At 50.1% G+C, this 16207-nt stretch overlaps 1 protein-coding gene across 1 annotated transcript in view; it reads left to right on the top strand.

Annotated features, from left to right (window-relative positions):
- Nucleotides 1–6431: 6431 nt before the first annotated feature.
- The window catches only part of TCERG1L (transcription elongation regulator 1 like), a 28755-nt gene continuing 18979 nt past the window's right edge, over nt 6432–16207 (top strand). Inside the window, exons 1-3 of the mRNA XM_026036236.1 lie at nt 6432–6546; nt 11059–11153; nt 13016–13104. Of these exons, the coding sequence (XP_025892021.1) occupies nt 6435–6546; nt 11059–11153; nt 13016–13104 (296 nt within the window). The 5' untranslated portion in view covers nt 6432–6434. The remainder of the gene's footprint in view (nt 6547–11058; nt 11154–13015; nt 13105–16207) is intronic.

Here is a 16207-nt window from a genome sequence, read left to right as displayed (position 1 = left end):
TAAAATTGACTCTTGTGTTTTGCCCTTAGTCTATGTTTAGTGTGGTCCTTAAGAGAGAGGCCGTGACTTCTGCCAGGGAGGCTCTGTTCATGGAAGTGTCTACAGCAGAAGAACAAGACCATGTGTTCCCACCTCTTAATAACAACCTAATGCAAAGACAGCTGCAGCAAACACCTACCACGGACCAGAGTCCTGGAAAATAACTTGGGAAAGAGCCTGGCAGCATCTTATATAAGATCCTTATATAAGAACCTTATGGAGATGTATTTTCTCCTGCTGTTTTGGTAAGGATCTAAAATCCCCTTTGCGCACCATGCTCTCCCTCTGGATTTCTGGATCGTGTTTTGAGTAACAAAGATTGCTGGAGACGGATTCCCAAAGCAGGGTTTTTTCTCAAGCATCTCGTCAGGCTGTGCGGAGATGTCAGCTGTGGGAGCTGGGACTCTCACTCACTCGCCGTGGCTGCTGCTGTCTCCAGGCGATTCCTCCCTACTTTGAATACTTGGGCTGTGTTTCCCGTCTTGAATACAAATTTATTGACGCGACGTTGGCTCTCGTCTCATCTCTGTGAAAACAGCAATCCTTGGTTTTCTCTGTTTTGTCTTACTGCTGGGAGAGAATTTTGACAAGCAAATGTAGGCAGAGGATTATTATGGAAAGATACGGAGATAAATAATTTTTTTTTTTTTTTTGGCTGGAGAGCCTTGTACTAGGGGGACCCTGTTTAGGGAAAATGTGACCTGCAGAGGTTGCGTGGGCAGCTGGGGCGCCCGGAGAGCATTGGGCGCCGGGCAGCAGCTGCTGCTGTGGCAGGAGCAGCCAGCCCCGCTGGGCTGCTTGGGTTTCCATCATCTCTCCTGGCCTGCGCAGCTGCAGTGGAAATCGTTTCGTCTTGAAAGCCATTAGACAGCCGAACCGTTTCTAAATCATGGTAGATATCTTGATCATTTTCTTTAATTACAGTTTTAATGAAAGTGTCTGCCTGTTTCTTACACAAGTAAGAGCATGGAGGTGAAGGTCTTGAGTTGTCTGGCTTGGGGAAAAGATATTCTTCACACCTGAATTCCTGACAAGTGCTATGCAGTGAGGCGGGCTAGAGCAGTGACCAGCACGGGCAGTGCCTCGTCCTCGCTTGCTTCTGGTTACTGGCTCCAGAGCCTCGCCTTGCCTAGGGAGAGCAGAGCTGGCAGTGCCGAGCTGTGCTTCCCTGCTTGGCACATAGACAAGTTTGCTGTTTCCGTACTACGAATGGCATGAGATGTAAGTATTTGCCCTGGTTGAGTACTTACCCCTTTGATTTCCCTATTAGTTTATTTTCCAGGAAGAATGCTGTCGTGCCGACTCATAGCGCCAGCGAGAGCGAGCGAGCCCTTCGGCTGGGGCTGTCGCCGCTTGCTCTTAGGAAGTGGCTGCTTCCGAGGCGCCTTGTGCATAGCGGGGCACAGGAATGATCACGGCTGTGGTCCCGCAGCAGCCGGCCAAGCTTTCCCTGCCCGCTGCCTCGCTCCACGGAGCTGAGCAGGGCAGAGAAATTGCGTGAGGAGGAGCCGGGAAGCTCCACCATAAATAAGGGCTCCAATTAGCCGGCAGCGCCCGTGACAGCCCGTTCTCTGTCACCGCACGGTGAAGGTGCCCTGAGTGCTCCGGAGTGTAGGATGGTAATGTCCCTTCCCTGCCCTCCGCACCTTTCCTCCAGAAAACCACAAATCTTTGGGAGACGATTCCTGCCTCGTGCTTTCTTGCCGAATGAGCATCCCAGCAATGTGGCTGAACTTTGGGAATTCTTATAAGAATGGTCTCAACTTGTCTGCCCGTAGGCTGAGGGCTTGGGTAGAGCTGCTGTGCCTGCTGGAGTATGTGCAATAACTCCTTGCACAGAGCCTGTGCTCACACCTAGGAAGGATTTTTGTTTTAGAAGTGATTCCATTCATAAAGCGCTCTACAAATTAGTAAAACAAGTTCTGACATATATTCAGCTGAACTAAATATAAATGACAAACGATGTTGTTCAATAATGCATTAAGATCTTTTGTCCCAAGAGACAAAATGAATTTTAAAAAGAAAAGCTTTGGTTTTAAGAGCGTGAATCAATGCCCATGCTGCTCAGTCGTGGTTAACTTCACCGAGTTCAAGATTAGGCCTGTGCTGCACGTATTCTTCAGTATGAATATATTTAAATAAATTATGTGTCCCCTGTTCCTTTCTTGGAGTGCTACCATTGTAGGCTTCTTAAATCAAGGAAGGAGGATGGGCTTGTTCCCATCCATGGCTTGTTCCCATCCATGGCTTGTTCCCATCCGCGCGCTGTGCAACACAGTGATGACAAACGGTAGGTCTGTTAAGGCATAGATTAAGCATTATAAAAAATAGATTTGCCCAGAAAATCTATCCTTTAAAGTAGCGCACGAACTCTAGTGATTTATCTGTTCCCCTGCTAGGGCCTGCTTTGGCCGCCAGGCGCAGAGCAGGGAGCGAGCGGGGGCGATCGTCCTTACGATGCGCGGTGAAAACAGAGCTGTGTCACCCTGAGCGGTAGAAATAGCCTGTGTGGTGGAATGCTGGTCACTCCTTCAGGAAACTCCTGAGAGACAAAGGCTATAAGGGCTCTCTCCTGCCAGTGATGGTGCTGCAGTTTGCTGCAGCCTCTGCTTTGCTGATTTACAGCCCTCTGGAGTGCCAGTGTGTGAGTAAGGCATGAGATGTGAGTCCTGGTTACACGGGTCCGGGTGTGACTTGGGGAACACTACATTTATCATTTACGGTTAGACTGGAATTAGGAAGTTTGAAGAAGAGAAACCTGTGAAGTTAGAGAACGACATTCATGTGATTGAAGGTTGCTTTTTTATTTGCCTGTCGTTATCTCGTTTGCTTTGGGCTCCTGCTGTGCACTGGGGACAGTGTCCAGCTGATGGCCAGGCTGCCAACCAGGTAGGGGTGCAGAAGATCCCGCTCTCTTCTGTTCAAGGCACAAGGTAGCGGTGCCTGGGGCACATCCCATGCTGTCCCCCTTCCCAGGTGAAGCTGCAGGGCCCTCCCTGCCGCCTTGCCAGCTCCCCATTCCAGCAGTCAGGAGATGCAAATGGAGTGTATTCATCAAGCATGCAGATGGGGCCGTGTGTCCCTGGCAAAGGGTCTGCAGCTTCCTCAACCATCGGGTGGATGCCTGATGTTGTCCTCGCCATGTCGTCATTGTTGCCCAGTTGAGCTGTAGCTTGCTGGTATTTTTGGGTGACGGTAGAATGGATCTGCACTTGAAGAGGGAGTGAGCTCCTCAAAATGCCTGACTTACTAGCCAGTCTTCCTGGGTTTTAACAGCACTCCGAGACTTCGTAGGCAAGGACAGTTTTATCCTCCCCCTTCCCAGTGCTGTTGTGCAATAAAATTTGCCCGAACTTCATCATAAAGCGCACAGAGCATGTGGGGGTGCCGGGTTCTGCAGGCTCTTTCTTCAGTGCCATCCCAGGCCAGGCTATTTTCAGTTCATATTGAGAGCTCATGTTGGATTATGACATTAAACCAAATCCATGGAGTTTATTTGACATTTGTATTCCAAATCAATCTATTGCAAAGATTGCTTTTTTTATGAACATGAAGTACTAAAATGCACTAATATTTATTCCTTAAAGGTTATGATTGCCTTAAATCCTTCAAGCTTATTTGAGGAGCCAAAGATATAATTAAATGAAGCAGTTGAACTTGGTCTGCACTTATGAAATAAATGAAATATATATGTGCTTGACTGAAATAGGGTGGGAGCTGTGAGCTGGCTGTGTCTGCTGTGCTGGAAGCTGCACTGTGATATTTTTCGTTCTTGAATATGAATGTAGATCCAGCTGAAAAAGCAGCTGCAAATTATGGAGTGTTTCAGCATACACCATACGTTGTGTTAACAAGGAACAGGCTGCCCGGAGTGGCTGCGGAGTCTCCTTCTGTGGAGATCTTCTAAACCCGTGTGGATGCAGCCTGTGCCCCGTGCTGCGGGTGAGCCTGCGTGTGCAGGGGGCTGCAGCGAAACCCTGGGCATCACCCCCTGGCCTGAAGCGTGGAGAGCAGCAGAGCAAGGAGCCTGCGGTCTGGCTCTGGTGGCTCTCAGGGCGCTGGAGTGTAGGTGTCCTTGTGTTCTCGTTAAAATGAACGCGAAAGGCCAGAGAACACTACCTGCCAACTACCCTCGCTCTGTAAAGCGCTGTCAGAGGAGTTCACTGTGTGGTGATGTGTGTCTAGGGTGCATATATAAATCCTAGTTTAAGAAATGGCCTCCACATATATGGGCAACAGAATTCTACTGTACTCATCTACTCATCCAAGTGCATATACTTTACACATGTCTACATCTGTCGGGAGAGCGGGTGGGAGTGCTCCGAATGCTCTGCTGCATGCAGATTGCTCCGTGGAATTAGAGGCGCCTCACGCTCAAATGTCAGAAGCTTTGTGAAAATCAATGGTTCCTCAGAGCTTCCTTAGCTCCAAAGAGCCCATCAAAATTAAGAGTTTTGCCAGGGGATGTGACAGAAGCAGAAGGGAACAGAGCCTGGCTGAGGTCTGCACAGCAGCTTGAGACAGCAAACGGTTCATGTCTTGCTGGAGATGCCCAAAGTGCCTCCAACTGCGGGAGCTTACTGTAGGAAAGCAGCACAGCAAGGGACACACTGCCCCGCTCCTGCAAATGCTTTATTTGCAGTTTCTCCTTCACAGGAATCGTGGGTTAAAGGCGTCATAGAGCACTAAAAACTCCATCCTTGCTCAAGCTACCGCTGGTGTCTCGCAGGAACTTCTCTTTTCTGACCTGAGCACTAAAAAGGAGGAGAATCAGTGGAGCGCTTCCCGCTGCGGGGTTCTCCTGCCGCGGCTTGCACGGCGCTGCCGGGAGCCCTATCACACACCCAGGAGGATCCCGGTGCGGTGGGTGCAGGCTGGCAGAGCCCTTGATAAGTCATCCTTCACCTGCTCATGTCTTCAAGCTGGCTCACGGCAAGCTGATATCATGAAATGCACTATTTAACGTGCAGGGAACTTGATAAAATCCTGGCCCCACCTCAAATGCCTCCTGCCTTTTTTTTTTTTGAAGCTGCATATTGTTTTTGACAAAGCTTTGCTTTTCCTCTGTGGTTCTTTAGCCATTTTAACCCTTTATAACTTCCTGATTCTGTAAAACCTTATTACTTTAACAAGACTTACTATGTTTGCATTTCGGGGCGCTCTCACTGGTAGAAGTTGGTTTGGCTGTAGCCCAGGTTTCTACAGTTTTATTCATTTGAGCAATTTCTACAGTTACCAGTTACCTGGATGTATTTTTCCTAGTGAGACAGCAGCCCCCACTGTCCCCACCAGGCTGCTGGGCTGGGAGACGAGGGGTGCAGGGAGAGGAAGTCGCTAGGATAAAACCCTGGAATTGCAGCCCAGAAATGAGGCGTATTTGCGGTGTTTGAGTTGTATTCAGTAACCTGCTTTGATGCTTGGAAGGCAAGAGGGGAAAATCAATGAGTAAGTTTATACAGTACAAGTGAGCTGCTGGAATAGAGCGGAGGCTCCAGAAGTGATCCGTGTGGCTCGCAACGCCGAGGAGTTTGGATGGCTGGTGAGAGGAGCCGAGGGAGCGGGAGCACGGCGGGTAGGTGGGTCCCTGTGTGGAAGGTGCCTCCGCGGCAGCACGTGCAGAATCCCAAGTTTCCTGCCGCGAAGAGGTGACAGGAATCGTGTCCTCCATCTCAGCAAGAAGCATCAGGGCTTCAGCACACAGTAATGGGAAGCTAATGCTCAACTTCTGACCTCAGACTTGGCAAAGCCCCAGACTTTCTAGGATTAAGTGGCCTGGTTTCATTCACGTAGTTTTGGCAGCAGACCTGGGTGACTAATTTGTCATAAATAATGTATTTGATCAATTGAGCAGTTTTCTCTTTTGTGACTTGCCTGTGGGCAAACCGTGGTTTGCTTGGATAATGCTCTTGTTTTAACTGATTTGCAGAATATTTTCTGTGAGTGAGGTGGGACTCACATAGTTTGTGCTGAGTAGCTTATAGCAGCCACTGGAGCAACTGCCTTACTTAGTTTTTAATGAGGAAGCTGATGTGATTGTGTGTATGTTCTCAATCTATTAATAAATCCTTGAAAATTCTTGTTCTGGGAGACTATGTATTAAGTAATTTAAATTTCCAAATAAGATTATTTGCTGAGATTCAGTACCTCTGTGGATATATTGGCCAGATGAGTATTTCAAATAAAACAAACATAAAGCCTATCGCTTTATGCGTAGATATTTAGAGAGAAATGTTTTAATTTAACCCAGTATTTTTGGCAGCAGGGAAAAAAAATAGGGAAAAAAAAGAGGAAGCCCATGAAATGAGGCTGCAGCAAATGGGGAGTTTGTAAGGCAGCCCTGGGTGGCGGGAAGCAGCTGACTTGCTTGTGCTTTGGCTGCAGGTTCTGCCTCCAGGATGGATGCTCACGTGAACCCTCTGATGCCAGCCCAAGTCACCAGGGTGACTGCTCTCTCTGCTCCAGCTGTGACTTTCATGGCAGCCAGTTTGATGGATCAGACATTAGCAGGTGCGTTTATGTTCCAATGTGCTGCTTTTATCACTGAAGCATATGCTGCATATTTGTCTGCGTCCAACCCAGGCGTCATTCTCCACAGTACGTGGTAAAGAGGGACCCTTAAAAATCCTCTCGGATTGTGTGGGTTTTGCTTTAGCTGGCCAGGAGCGTGTTCAGAAGGCTGCAGGTGCTGTTTGCTGTCTGGCAACGCGCAGTCCTTTTGCACTGGATGGTACAAAGGCGGGTTCCTGAGGTGTCCCGGGCTCGCTCTCTCCCACACCGTGGTGTTCATAAGCCCTGCACCGATAATGTGGTTGTCTCTTGGCTAGCTGCTCCATGAAGCCTCGCTGGCTCCAGTCTCAGAGGATGCTTTATGCTGTGCCATGTGATAAAGCTGTTTTATTCCCTGTTGTCTACGTGTATTGTAGTGAAAGGAGGGGAAATGCTATTCCCAAAGGCTGGAAAAAACTCTTACGGCTTCATTTAGATTCCCATTTACACATTGCAAACCACAATTAGAAAGAGATCAGATTTTGATGGAAAATTGCGAGTGTCTTTCCTAATTAGATGAAATCCGTGCTACGATGCTGTGGTTGTCGTGAAGAGCGGAGCTCTCTTAGCAGAGGTGAAACGTGAGCGCTGGACTAACCAAGCTGCTCGCTGCGACTCGCACGAAGAGCACGGCGAGCCCTGTCCCGCCCGGCGTGGGAACACGCGGGACACGAATTACGTTAATAAATTGAATTTACGTTTAATAAATAATGCTGGGGTTTATCAAGAATTGATGGGTGGTGGTAGTGATGTAGCTTGTCAGGGTTGGAGTAGTGATGTAGCTTGTCTGATCCCTTCTGCCTCGGGAGTGTTAGCACAGTTGTGGAGATGCTGGATGGTTCCATATCAGACATGGACACTAGATCTGTATTTGCCCATGTGCAGATTGCTTTGTATAAAACCTATGGCTTATTCAGCTAAGTGTTTACATTGTGTGTACACTGTGCTCTACCCACAGCTAAACCAGACTCACATCAGCCCTTTGGGGTTAGCTGTGTGAGCCCCAGCATACATAAGCTGTAGGCTCCTTCTGGGCTGGGTTGAATTGCTAGTTGTGCCTATCTTGAATAAGATCTTCTGATTGAATTTTGCCGAGTATTACTTTTCTGCCTGCAAATTGCTGAAAGCTGTGTAACACAGACACCTAAAACGGAAGGAGTGTTTATATGCATTTCTTTGGACTTGCTTCAAGTTAAAGCTTCCCTTTGAGATGGCTGTCACCATGCACTGTAGTTACTGTGCTGAAAGACCTGCGTGTTCCTCCTTAGCATCACTAAGGATTTTAACTCGCTCTCTTGCTGAAAGCAGGTCTGATGGAGCTAAATCACTGCTGTTTAGAAAATGCCTTGACGGAAAGGTGAAGACTTGGGCAAGAGCCGTGCAGATAGACGCTTGGTTGATAGTTGATACCTGAAATCGTGACTTCTAATATATTTCATACAAAATATATGCCATAATCTTCTTCCTGATAGAGGTGAAAATAGAAATCCTCCCGATTTTATCCATCACACTATCTGATGCTTTAAGAGTATAAAGCCTTTTGATAGCTATTAAGTGCTCGACATGGCATTTGGTCAATAGTTTTCCTAAGGCAAATGATGACTGGGCTTACAGAGGTGCTGTCGTTTGGAAGAGCAATCACTATGTTTTCACATCTATACAAGTAATGTAAATAACGTGACCATTATATTTTTGTTCCTAGCCTTTTCTTGCAAGTACGCAATATATATCTGTGCCTGTTTGTCTTGTTTGACTTGCTGCCAACTTCATTTAACAGAAAAATGGCAATTTCACTGAAGGATTGTATGGATTTTCCTTTAATGGTTTTCAGGGGATCACACTGTTTTCTGTAGGTTGCTGCAAGGTGTCATTGCCCCCACTGGAAAAAAACAATCAAAGGAGCAATCGTAGTTAGGGACAGGCAACAGCCGTGCCGGGATTTCCGTGCAACAGTCGGTCAGTGCTCCGGGAAGGAGAACAGGCGCTTGGAACAGGAGCAGCCCCGCGTGCCCCTTGCCAGAGCGGCAGGGATCCTCCCGCACAAAAATCCTCTTTCTTCCTGAAAACAAAATCAGTAACGTTTCCTTTTCTTTCCAGCGCTGAAGTAGTACATTTTGCAATGGTGCCAGGTTGTTGTAAGGGTTTGTTTTTGAACATAAAGTCCCATCTCAAGTGGTTCTTTTTCCTTGTATCCCCTGGCAGCAGGGAGAGAAGTGCGGTTGTTACCTGCTGCTCTCACAGAGCGTTGCATAATTTTATTCATATTCAGAGCTGAGACCGTTAAGTGCTTTGCAGATCAGGGCCAGAATCTTGAACTCACTTTTTAATCAGAATGCCAAGGAAAGAGCAGAGGAAAACGTGTTGGAGAAAGAGCAAACCGGGCGGCTCAGGATGCGGCTGAGCCGGAGCCGGCCTTGTGGAAGCGTGCAGGAAGCTGCAGAGTAGTACGGCAGCTAAAACTGAGCGAAAAGCACAAAAGTCACCAGAAAAACACCAAGCTCATGCCTTAATAACAACGATCAAAAGCTGAAACGAGCGGTGCCAGCGGGCGCGGGAGCAGCCTGTGCCGGGGGAGTCCCCCTTTGTCCAGAGCAGCAGTGGGAGCCCGAGGCCTGGGCACGTGCAGGGTGCTCTCACCTGCAGGGACTCCGGGGACAGCAAAAACAGCGAGTCACTGAGTCAAAATTAGGCCCGTTTCAGCTTCTCGTGGGAGTAAAGGGAGCTCAGTCTCCAAAGAGCTTTTAGGAAACGATTTTTTACTGTCTCTTGCCCATAGCTTCTTAAGGAATGAATCAATCTCCCCATCCTCTCCCCTCATCCCTGTCTTCTCTCCCTGCTAATTTTAGTCTGTGTTTATAACCACGCACCGACAGTCTCTGATGCACTCCAGGTGATTTTTCTGCTGCGCCTTTCCTTCGGTGCTGTGATCTATTCCTGCGCCTCTGGCTACGCGACACCTCAAAGCCGTCTCTTTAGCGGGATGCCCGCGGCGCTCCGTGCCGGCGCTCCGTGCCGGCGCTGCGGCCGCGCGGGCGCCGGGCTGGGGCAGCTCGGCGGAGCTCAGCGCTGCCAGCCTCGCGCTCGGCACGTGCGCACGCCGCGTCGTGGCCCCGAGCGCGGGTTCCTGCCGCTCTGCCCCTCCGCAAAGGACATTTTCACATTAGACCTGGGGAAAACCCTCCTCATGACTGTCCCGTCCATTGAGGCTCTCCTCGGCGGTGTCCTCCCATCTGCTGCTGCCTGGCACGCTGCCTAACGGCGGGATGTGCCCTCCGGAATTCCTGCTGCCGGAATTCCAGTGCAGGGGCTGCGGCGTGGCAGGACCTTGGGAGGAGAAAGTAGAAGCAGCGCGTGGCGCCCGCCCGCGCCCGGGCCCCGTGCGGAGCGGAGCCCCGTCCTAGGGGCACGGAACGTGATGTTCCCCGTCTGACGGCAGGGTGCTGGGGCTGGCCCTTGCGCCTGGGCCCCAGCAGGGCCGTTTCCACGAGCCCCTTCTCGGGTGCCGTTCGGCCCCGCGCCCTCCCTCACTGCCCTCGTGCCGGGCAGAAATTCCCTGCAGAATCATCACATTGTTCCGCTGATCCCTCTGACCTTTGCAGCTCTTCCGGCTATGGTTTCTCTAACCTTTTCTAGATAAAAATAGGTTTGAGTGCTTGGTGTGTTAGGAGGGAAAATAGGCTTGAGCGTTTACGGTCAAACTGGGGTCAGATGTAAATTTACCGTGTTTAATCAGAGATGAATTTATCAAGTAATGCTTTGATTCTCTAGTAACAAATGTCTGCTGAAGAAAGCTAAATTTAGAGATGCTTTTGATATGTATTATCCACTCCATCCTCCGAGCTCCTTTAATGTGGAAATTAATTGATATGGTTAGTAAATCGTCTTTCTCATTACCCGTAAAAACGAAGTAAGTCGTCGACTTAGAAAAATGACATATTTTAACTTTTATGATGAGGTATTCATGGGCGAAGCAGGGTGAATTTCTTGACAGTCCCCAGCGTTCCCGTCCGTGCAGTTCCCGTTGCGTGCCTGTATCTGCCGCTGCCATCGGAGCAGTTTGCAGGCGACTCGAGCGTTATCCCCCCAGGTGAAGCTGCGGTGCAATGTGTATCGCCAGCAAAGCAGTGCTTTCAAATGGCCTTTTTCGAGCTGCCAGCCACGTTTTAGGCTCTTTGGCAGGAGGGAGGTTGTCCCCGTCCCCCAGGCGGAGCTGGTTTGGAGGGAGGCGATCGTGTCGAGGCTCGTGCTCCGTGTGCCGCGCTCCCACGGGAAGCGAAGCCACCGCTGCCGTGTGAGTGTTCACTGAGCAGCAGGCTAAGGGGGGATGAATTTCCAAGGGTTTGTGAAGTGCTGCCCTCCTCGGCTCTCACCCCGCGAGTGCTGGTCCCCCGGCTCTTGTACCCTCTGCAGGCAGCTCGGGGCAGCCTGGGGATCCTTTGGTTGTACATTAAAAACAGTATTTTGCCCTCGCAGATAACGGCAGGGAATCGAGTAGAGCCTCCTGCCCACCGGCCTTGATTTTGCACACTGACAGAAAACGCAAGCTGCTGGAGGATGGGGACGACAAGGTCTGTTATGGGATTTTTCTTCTTTTTAAATACAAAAAGTCATTTTAAATTTTGCCCTGTACTAATTAGAGTGTGAATAAAGGATTGCTCTTCAGTCTAGAGCTTTGCTATCAATATAGCTGGTTCCCCAAAGTCGATTTAAAGAGCCGCCTATTTAATCTGTCTCGATCTGTTTAATCTGTCTTGGTGCTTTATGAGAGTCCTGTTCCTGTAGCAAGGTAACATTTAGCAAAGGGACACTCGTGTCCGGTTTTCTGCCCGTGCCAGCCCAGGTAGTCAGGGATATTTGGTTCTGTCCTGTGAGTGCTTGTGTGCAAAGAAAACGTGACACAAGCTGGGGCAAAACTCATGCACTAGAGAGTCACACGGAAAAAACACAACAGTTGGGTTTGGCAGGGGCCTCTGGAGATACCTGTGTCCAGGACCGCGGCCGCTTGTGTGTCTCCAAGGGTGTCTCCAAGGCTGGAGACGCTCTGCCAGCCGTGGGAGACGTTTTTTCTGCTGTGTTTGCTTCCTTGCCTTTGCTTTTTGACCTTTGCTTTTTTGTATTGGGGGGATAGGGCTGAGCGTCGCAGCAGCATCGCAGCTGGGGCTGCGGTGCTGACATTAAGGTCTAGAAAAATACTATTGAATTTCCCAGATGGCAACTGCTAAGAGCCTGAAGAGCTTTACAGTCTGGATGCCTGTGCACATTGCACCGTGTACAAGGAAGAGCTTTTTCCTGGGCTCTTCCTTCTTGATGTTACGGATTAAAGATGCTGTGCACGTCTTAACGAGTGTTGTGCATAGCCCTTCTTTAAGGATCAATCATGGGGTCCTTAATTAGAACTGGTAGGGGAGTGTAAATGGAAAGCAAATAGTACGTGTATCTTACAGGTGTGTAACCTTATATTTCTGGAGCTTAACTAGCTTTTCTGTGCCGCGTTGCAGAGTGCCCCGAAGGATGCGGCCCGCTGGGGAGGCGGCAGCCGCGGGGCCGGGGTCGCCTCGCGGAGCGCCCCGTGCCCCGCGGTCCCGCTCTGCCCGTGCCGCCCGCTCCCTCGGCCACGCGCCACCCAAAGCACTGGCACTGTTTTCTTGGCAGCCCCTTTCCCTTGCGCTCGCCCTGAGCTCGGCGCTCGCAGCCCCTCCTGCTCCCGGCCCTGCTGGCTCTGCTCTCTCACTGTGCACGTTCTGTCCCTGCAAGGGCCTGTCCTGGCTCCACGGAGCTGCTCCTGCCATCCCGAGGGAGCTATGGGCATGTACAAAAGCACCTCTGCTGGGCTTTCGCTCATGCTGTTTGAAGTGGGACAGCGGTTTTACCGTTTCCACTTTGTCTAGTGTTGCCGTAGAAGGGGGTCGGCATGCCTCGTCCGCTAGCTGGACTGACCTGGGGTTATTCGTGCCCCAGGGCCATAGAGCACTGACACCAATGTGGAGGATGCGGCAAATGGCGTTTATTGCGTAGTTCAGTTTGCCTAAATACTCCATTTGAAATGCGCGAACTCACCTACTGCCCAATCGGGACACTAATTTCAAATTTTCGCCTTGTATGGCATGGGGTTATCAGTAAACTGTCTAAATTAATTATGCACCTAACTCCCGTGACATCGCGAGATCTTCCGAACGCCATGCCCTGTGCTCTATGCCCTATGCTACACTATATCATCTACTTTTGCTAATCTCTCTACCTTATTAAGTCCTAAAAACACAAAAACTCCTACAGTCTAGGATGTTCTCAAGGGAGCTGCTTGTTCCTACAACCGCTAGTGGAGGGTGGCAATTTGGGTAATCCACTTGAGGTTAAAGGGAATCATTTGTGTGACAACAGCATCCTTATGCATCAGCTTTATTGGCTGACTAATCCCTCTTTGTCTTTCCAGGATCATGCTTTAAAACTGCTGAGCGAGGATGGCAGCACAGCAAACGGCAACAAGCCCGTGGCATCCACGCCCGTGCCGGGATCGCCGTGGTAAGCAAGCGCAAGCAACCTCACAACTCCTTCATGGGTGTCCATGATGTGCTCCAGGTGTCCCTGCTTGAGCAGGGGCTTGGACTAGGTGATCCTGGAGGCCCCTTCCACTGTGAGCGGACCCGTGACGGGCCGGGGTTGACGGGGCGAGTGCAGAGTGCTGCTCAGTCAGTCCCTGCAGAGCGGAACCGTTAGCGCGCTCTGATTTTCTGCTCTGTGTTTCTGCTTGCGTTCTGTGAAGTGGTGTTGTATCGGGGGTCAGCCTGGCTCTTAGGGGCTCAGACCTCACACATTTTGAGGATCCAGCTTGGAATCCAGCTTCTCCTTGGATCAAGGAGAAGATAGAAGATCTGTTAGAAGCGGTTGTGCTTTTCTAGGGCCAGATCCTTGTCATCTTTTACCTATTTCATTTGGCAGTGGAAAGCTCTTGTTGTCTTGCAAAGCAGGTATAGATTTCAGGTTATCGCTGTGAGAACAACTTGTGTCCCATGGCCCAGGGTTGCTGTCCAGGTTCCCACTCAGGTAATTACACACTGTGTAACTAAAACTCTGGTGTGATTTTGAAATCTTGAAATTTTGAAATTTTGAAATTTTGAAATTTTGAAACAACTCTTCGCTTTCTGTCCCAAATGCTTCACTGTATGGGCTTTGCTTTTGTCTCCTTTATTTATATGCATTTCATACTGGACGAAGTAATGATTTTAGTTTATAGTCGGTTAGTGAAGTGTGTGGGATCTGTGGTTGAAAGGCTCTGTACATACTAGCCATTATTTACTGTTATTCCGCAGTGCCTTTTGCAGGGCGGTGTTGTGAACACAGCCTGATGCTGTGGGGAGATGAGGCACGGCAGGTTTGTGCGCTGGGCTGGTCGCTGCTGCCGCGACGTTCGCTGCTCGTGTGGGGTGCTGGGAGGAGGTGGCGGGCCGGGGCGCTGCGAGCGGCCGGCAGCCCCGCGGCGCTCGAGCACGGAGCCCCGGCTCCGGCTCGACGGGGTGCTCAACACCCGGGAACGCGCACACTGTCTGCAACGGCAACCGCTCCGTGTGGCTTCAGGAGGGCGCTTTGGTGACCAGGTCAGTGCACAGGGTGCTGGAGAAAACACCCAAACCTCGTCCCTAGGCACCAGGAGGGAGTGACGCAGCCCTCGTGCTAGCCCCCGTGCCCTCCCGATGTGACAAAGCCTGCTCTGCACCGTGGCTCGGAGCACAGAGCGTGCCTTTTGGGTGCTCGGTCGTGACGTACAGCTCGTTGAATAGCAGAGTCTTTTAGAACAAGCTGCGTGACACAAATTCAGCAAAATGCTGGGTTCACCTCAGCCGCTCTCCACCCATAGCTTGGCTCCATGGTTGGCGTGACATCAGCAAGCTTCTGCTGGGGTGTCATTCTGGAGGAAAGCTGAGTGGGGCTGCAGCTTGTACCGCTTAAAACAAATTAAAAGGTGAGTTTCCAGCTGTTAATGTGCTGCCAGTCCCTCTTAGGCTCGCAGGACATTCCGCATGTAGTGGAATTCGGATAATGCCCATTCTGATCTTCCACTCCTTAGTCAGAAATGTAGGATGGGCCTATTTGCTCAATGCTCATCTTACAAAAATAATCTTTCTTACAAAAATAATCTTTTTTTCCAAAAGCAACAAGTCATATGCTTTAGGATGTATTTAAATTTGTGGGATGACAGCCATTTACACTTGATGTTCTAGCTGTAGTTATGTCTTCTATGAATTAATTACCATTATTTCTGGTACTGAGGCTGATCACTTTGGTAACGGAAGTTTAATTTGACAGTCGAGATCAGTGTCTAGAATAGAGGGCTGTTGAGTGCGCTTGCTAAAACAGGTAGCGAATGCGTCAGGAATGTTTCTCGTCCTCCTGCTGCCAGCTTCCAGGTTACTAGATGGCTGTTAGGAGCCATGGAAAAAAGAGCTTACCAACATGTGCATTTCCAGGTAATGCTCTGTGACAAAACACTCTGCTCTCCCTGTTGTTTTCCCAGGGAGGGACAGGCGAGGTGTTTTGCTGGGAAAGGTACACTAATTTTTAATTAAATGTCAAATTGCATTAGTTGCAGGAAAAAGAAGAGGCATCACAAGGGACCCCAAAGTTTCCAGCGTGGGTAATAGCAGGCGAGACCCGGCGGCGCTCGCTGATTAATGAGCAGCATCAATGTTGTGTGAGCGGCCAGAGGAGCAGTGCGTGTCAGGAGACAAGCAGGGACAAAACACGGGTTTTGTAAATACCGATTAGAATCTCTGTCAGGGAATAGCTTAGTCCTGCCCACGTGCGGTCGCCTCATCGATCCTAAACACGCTGGGCACAAGTTCACCCTCGTGTCTGCGGGTAATTCCCCTGGTGACTCCAATTCCAGTGTGTTTGTTTGCCAGTGGAATAAATTACAGTGAGGGACATTTCAAAGCAGGCATTTACTTGTGGGATTGACCTCCGTGCTGACTGTAAATAATATTTAATAAGAGGATAAATATAGATTTTGTATAAGTTTATGAGCTAAATCTGCCCTTTTCACCTAAATGCTACGCTTCTTCTCCTTTCTTCTGGTGTGATTGTGACAGTGATGGTGCTGGGGAGTCTTTGCTCCAGAATGTCCTCCTGCACATGGCCTCGGATGTGCTGTGGACGGTGTTACCCTGTCGGAGGCCCTCGCGGTGCTTTATGGCACAGCAGCAGTTGGTGACGTGCAGGTCGTGGTGCGGGAGGACACGGGGAGGGAGGTGAGGAGCCCGGCAGGCTCGTCCCAGCTGACCGCTGCCTCCGAGGCCTGGGGAGGCCAGCTGGTCGTGCAGAGCACCTGCAACTTAAAATCCTAACGAGGTCATTTAAGTACTTGTCACGTCCGTGTCGCCAAATTCAGGGTGCCAGGTCACGTGTGTGGTGTCAATGTAGGTGGGAAGTCAACAGCTGAGTCTGTGCAGGTGCTCCTGGGCAGGGGATTCCTGTGGTGGATGTTCAGCCTTCCTGGTGGACGTTCAGCCCTCCTGGCAGATGTTCAGCCTTCCTGGTGGATTTTCAGCCATCCTGGTGGACGTTCAGCTGTCCTGTTGGATGTTCAGCCGTCCTGGTGGACGTTCAGCCATCCTGGTGGACGTTCAGC

Source organism: Nothoprocta perdicaria, unplaced genomic scaffold (genome assembly GCF_003342845.1).
Source record: "Nothoprocta perdicaria isolate Ctin4 unplaced genomic scaffold, notPer1 scaffold_172, whole genome shotgun sequence".
Lineage (NCBI taxonomy): Eukaryota > Metazoa > Chordata > Aves > Tinamiformes > Tinamidae > Nothoprocta > Nothoprocta perdicaria.
This window is presented reverse-complemented; position numbering and strand designations above follow the sequence as displayed.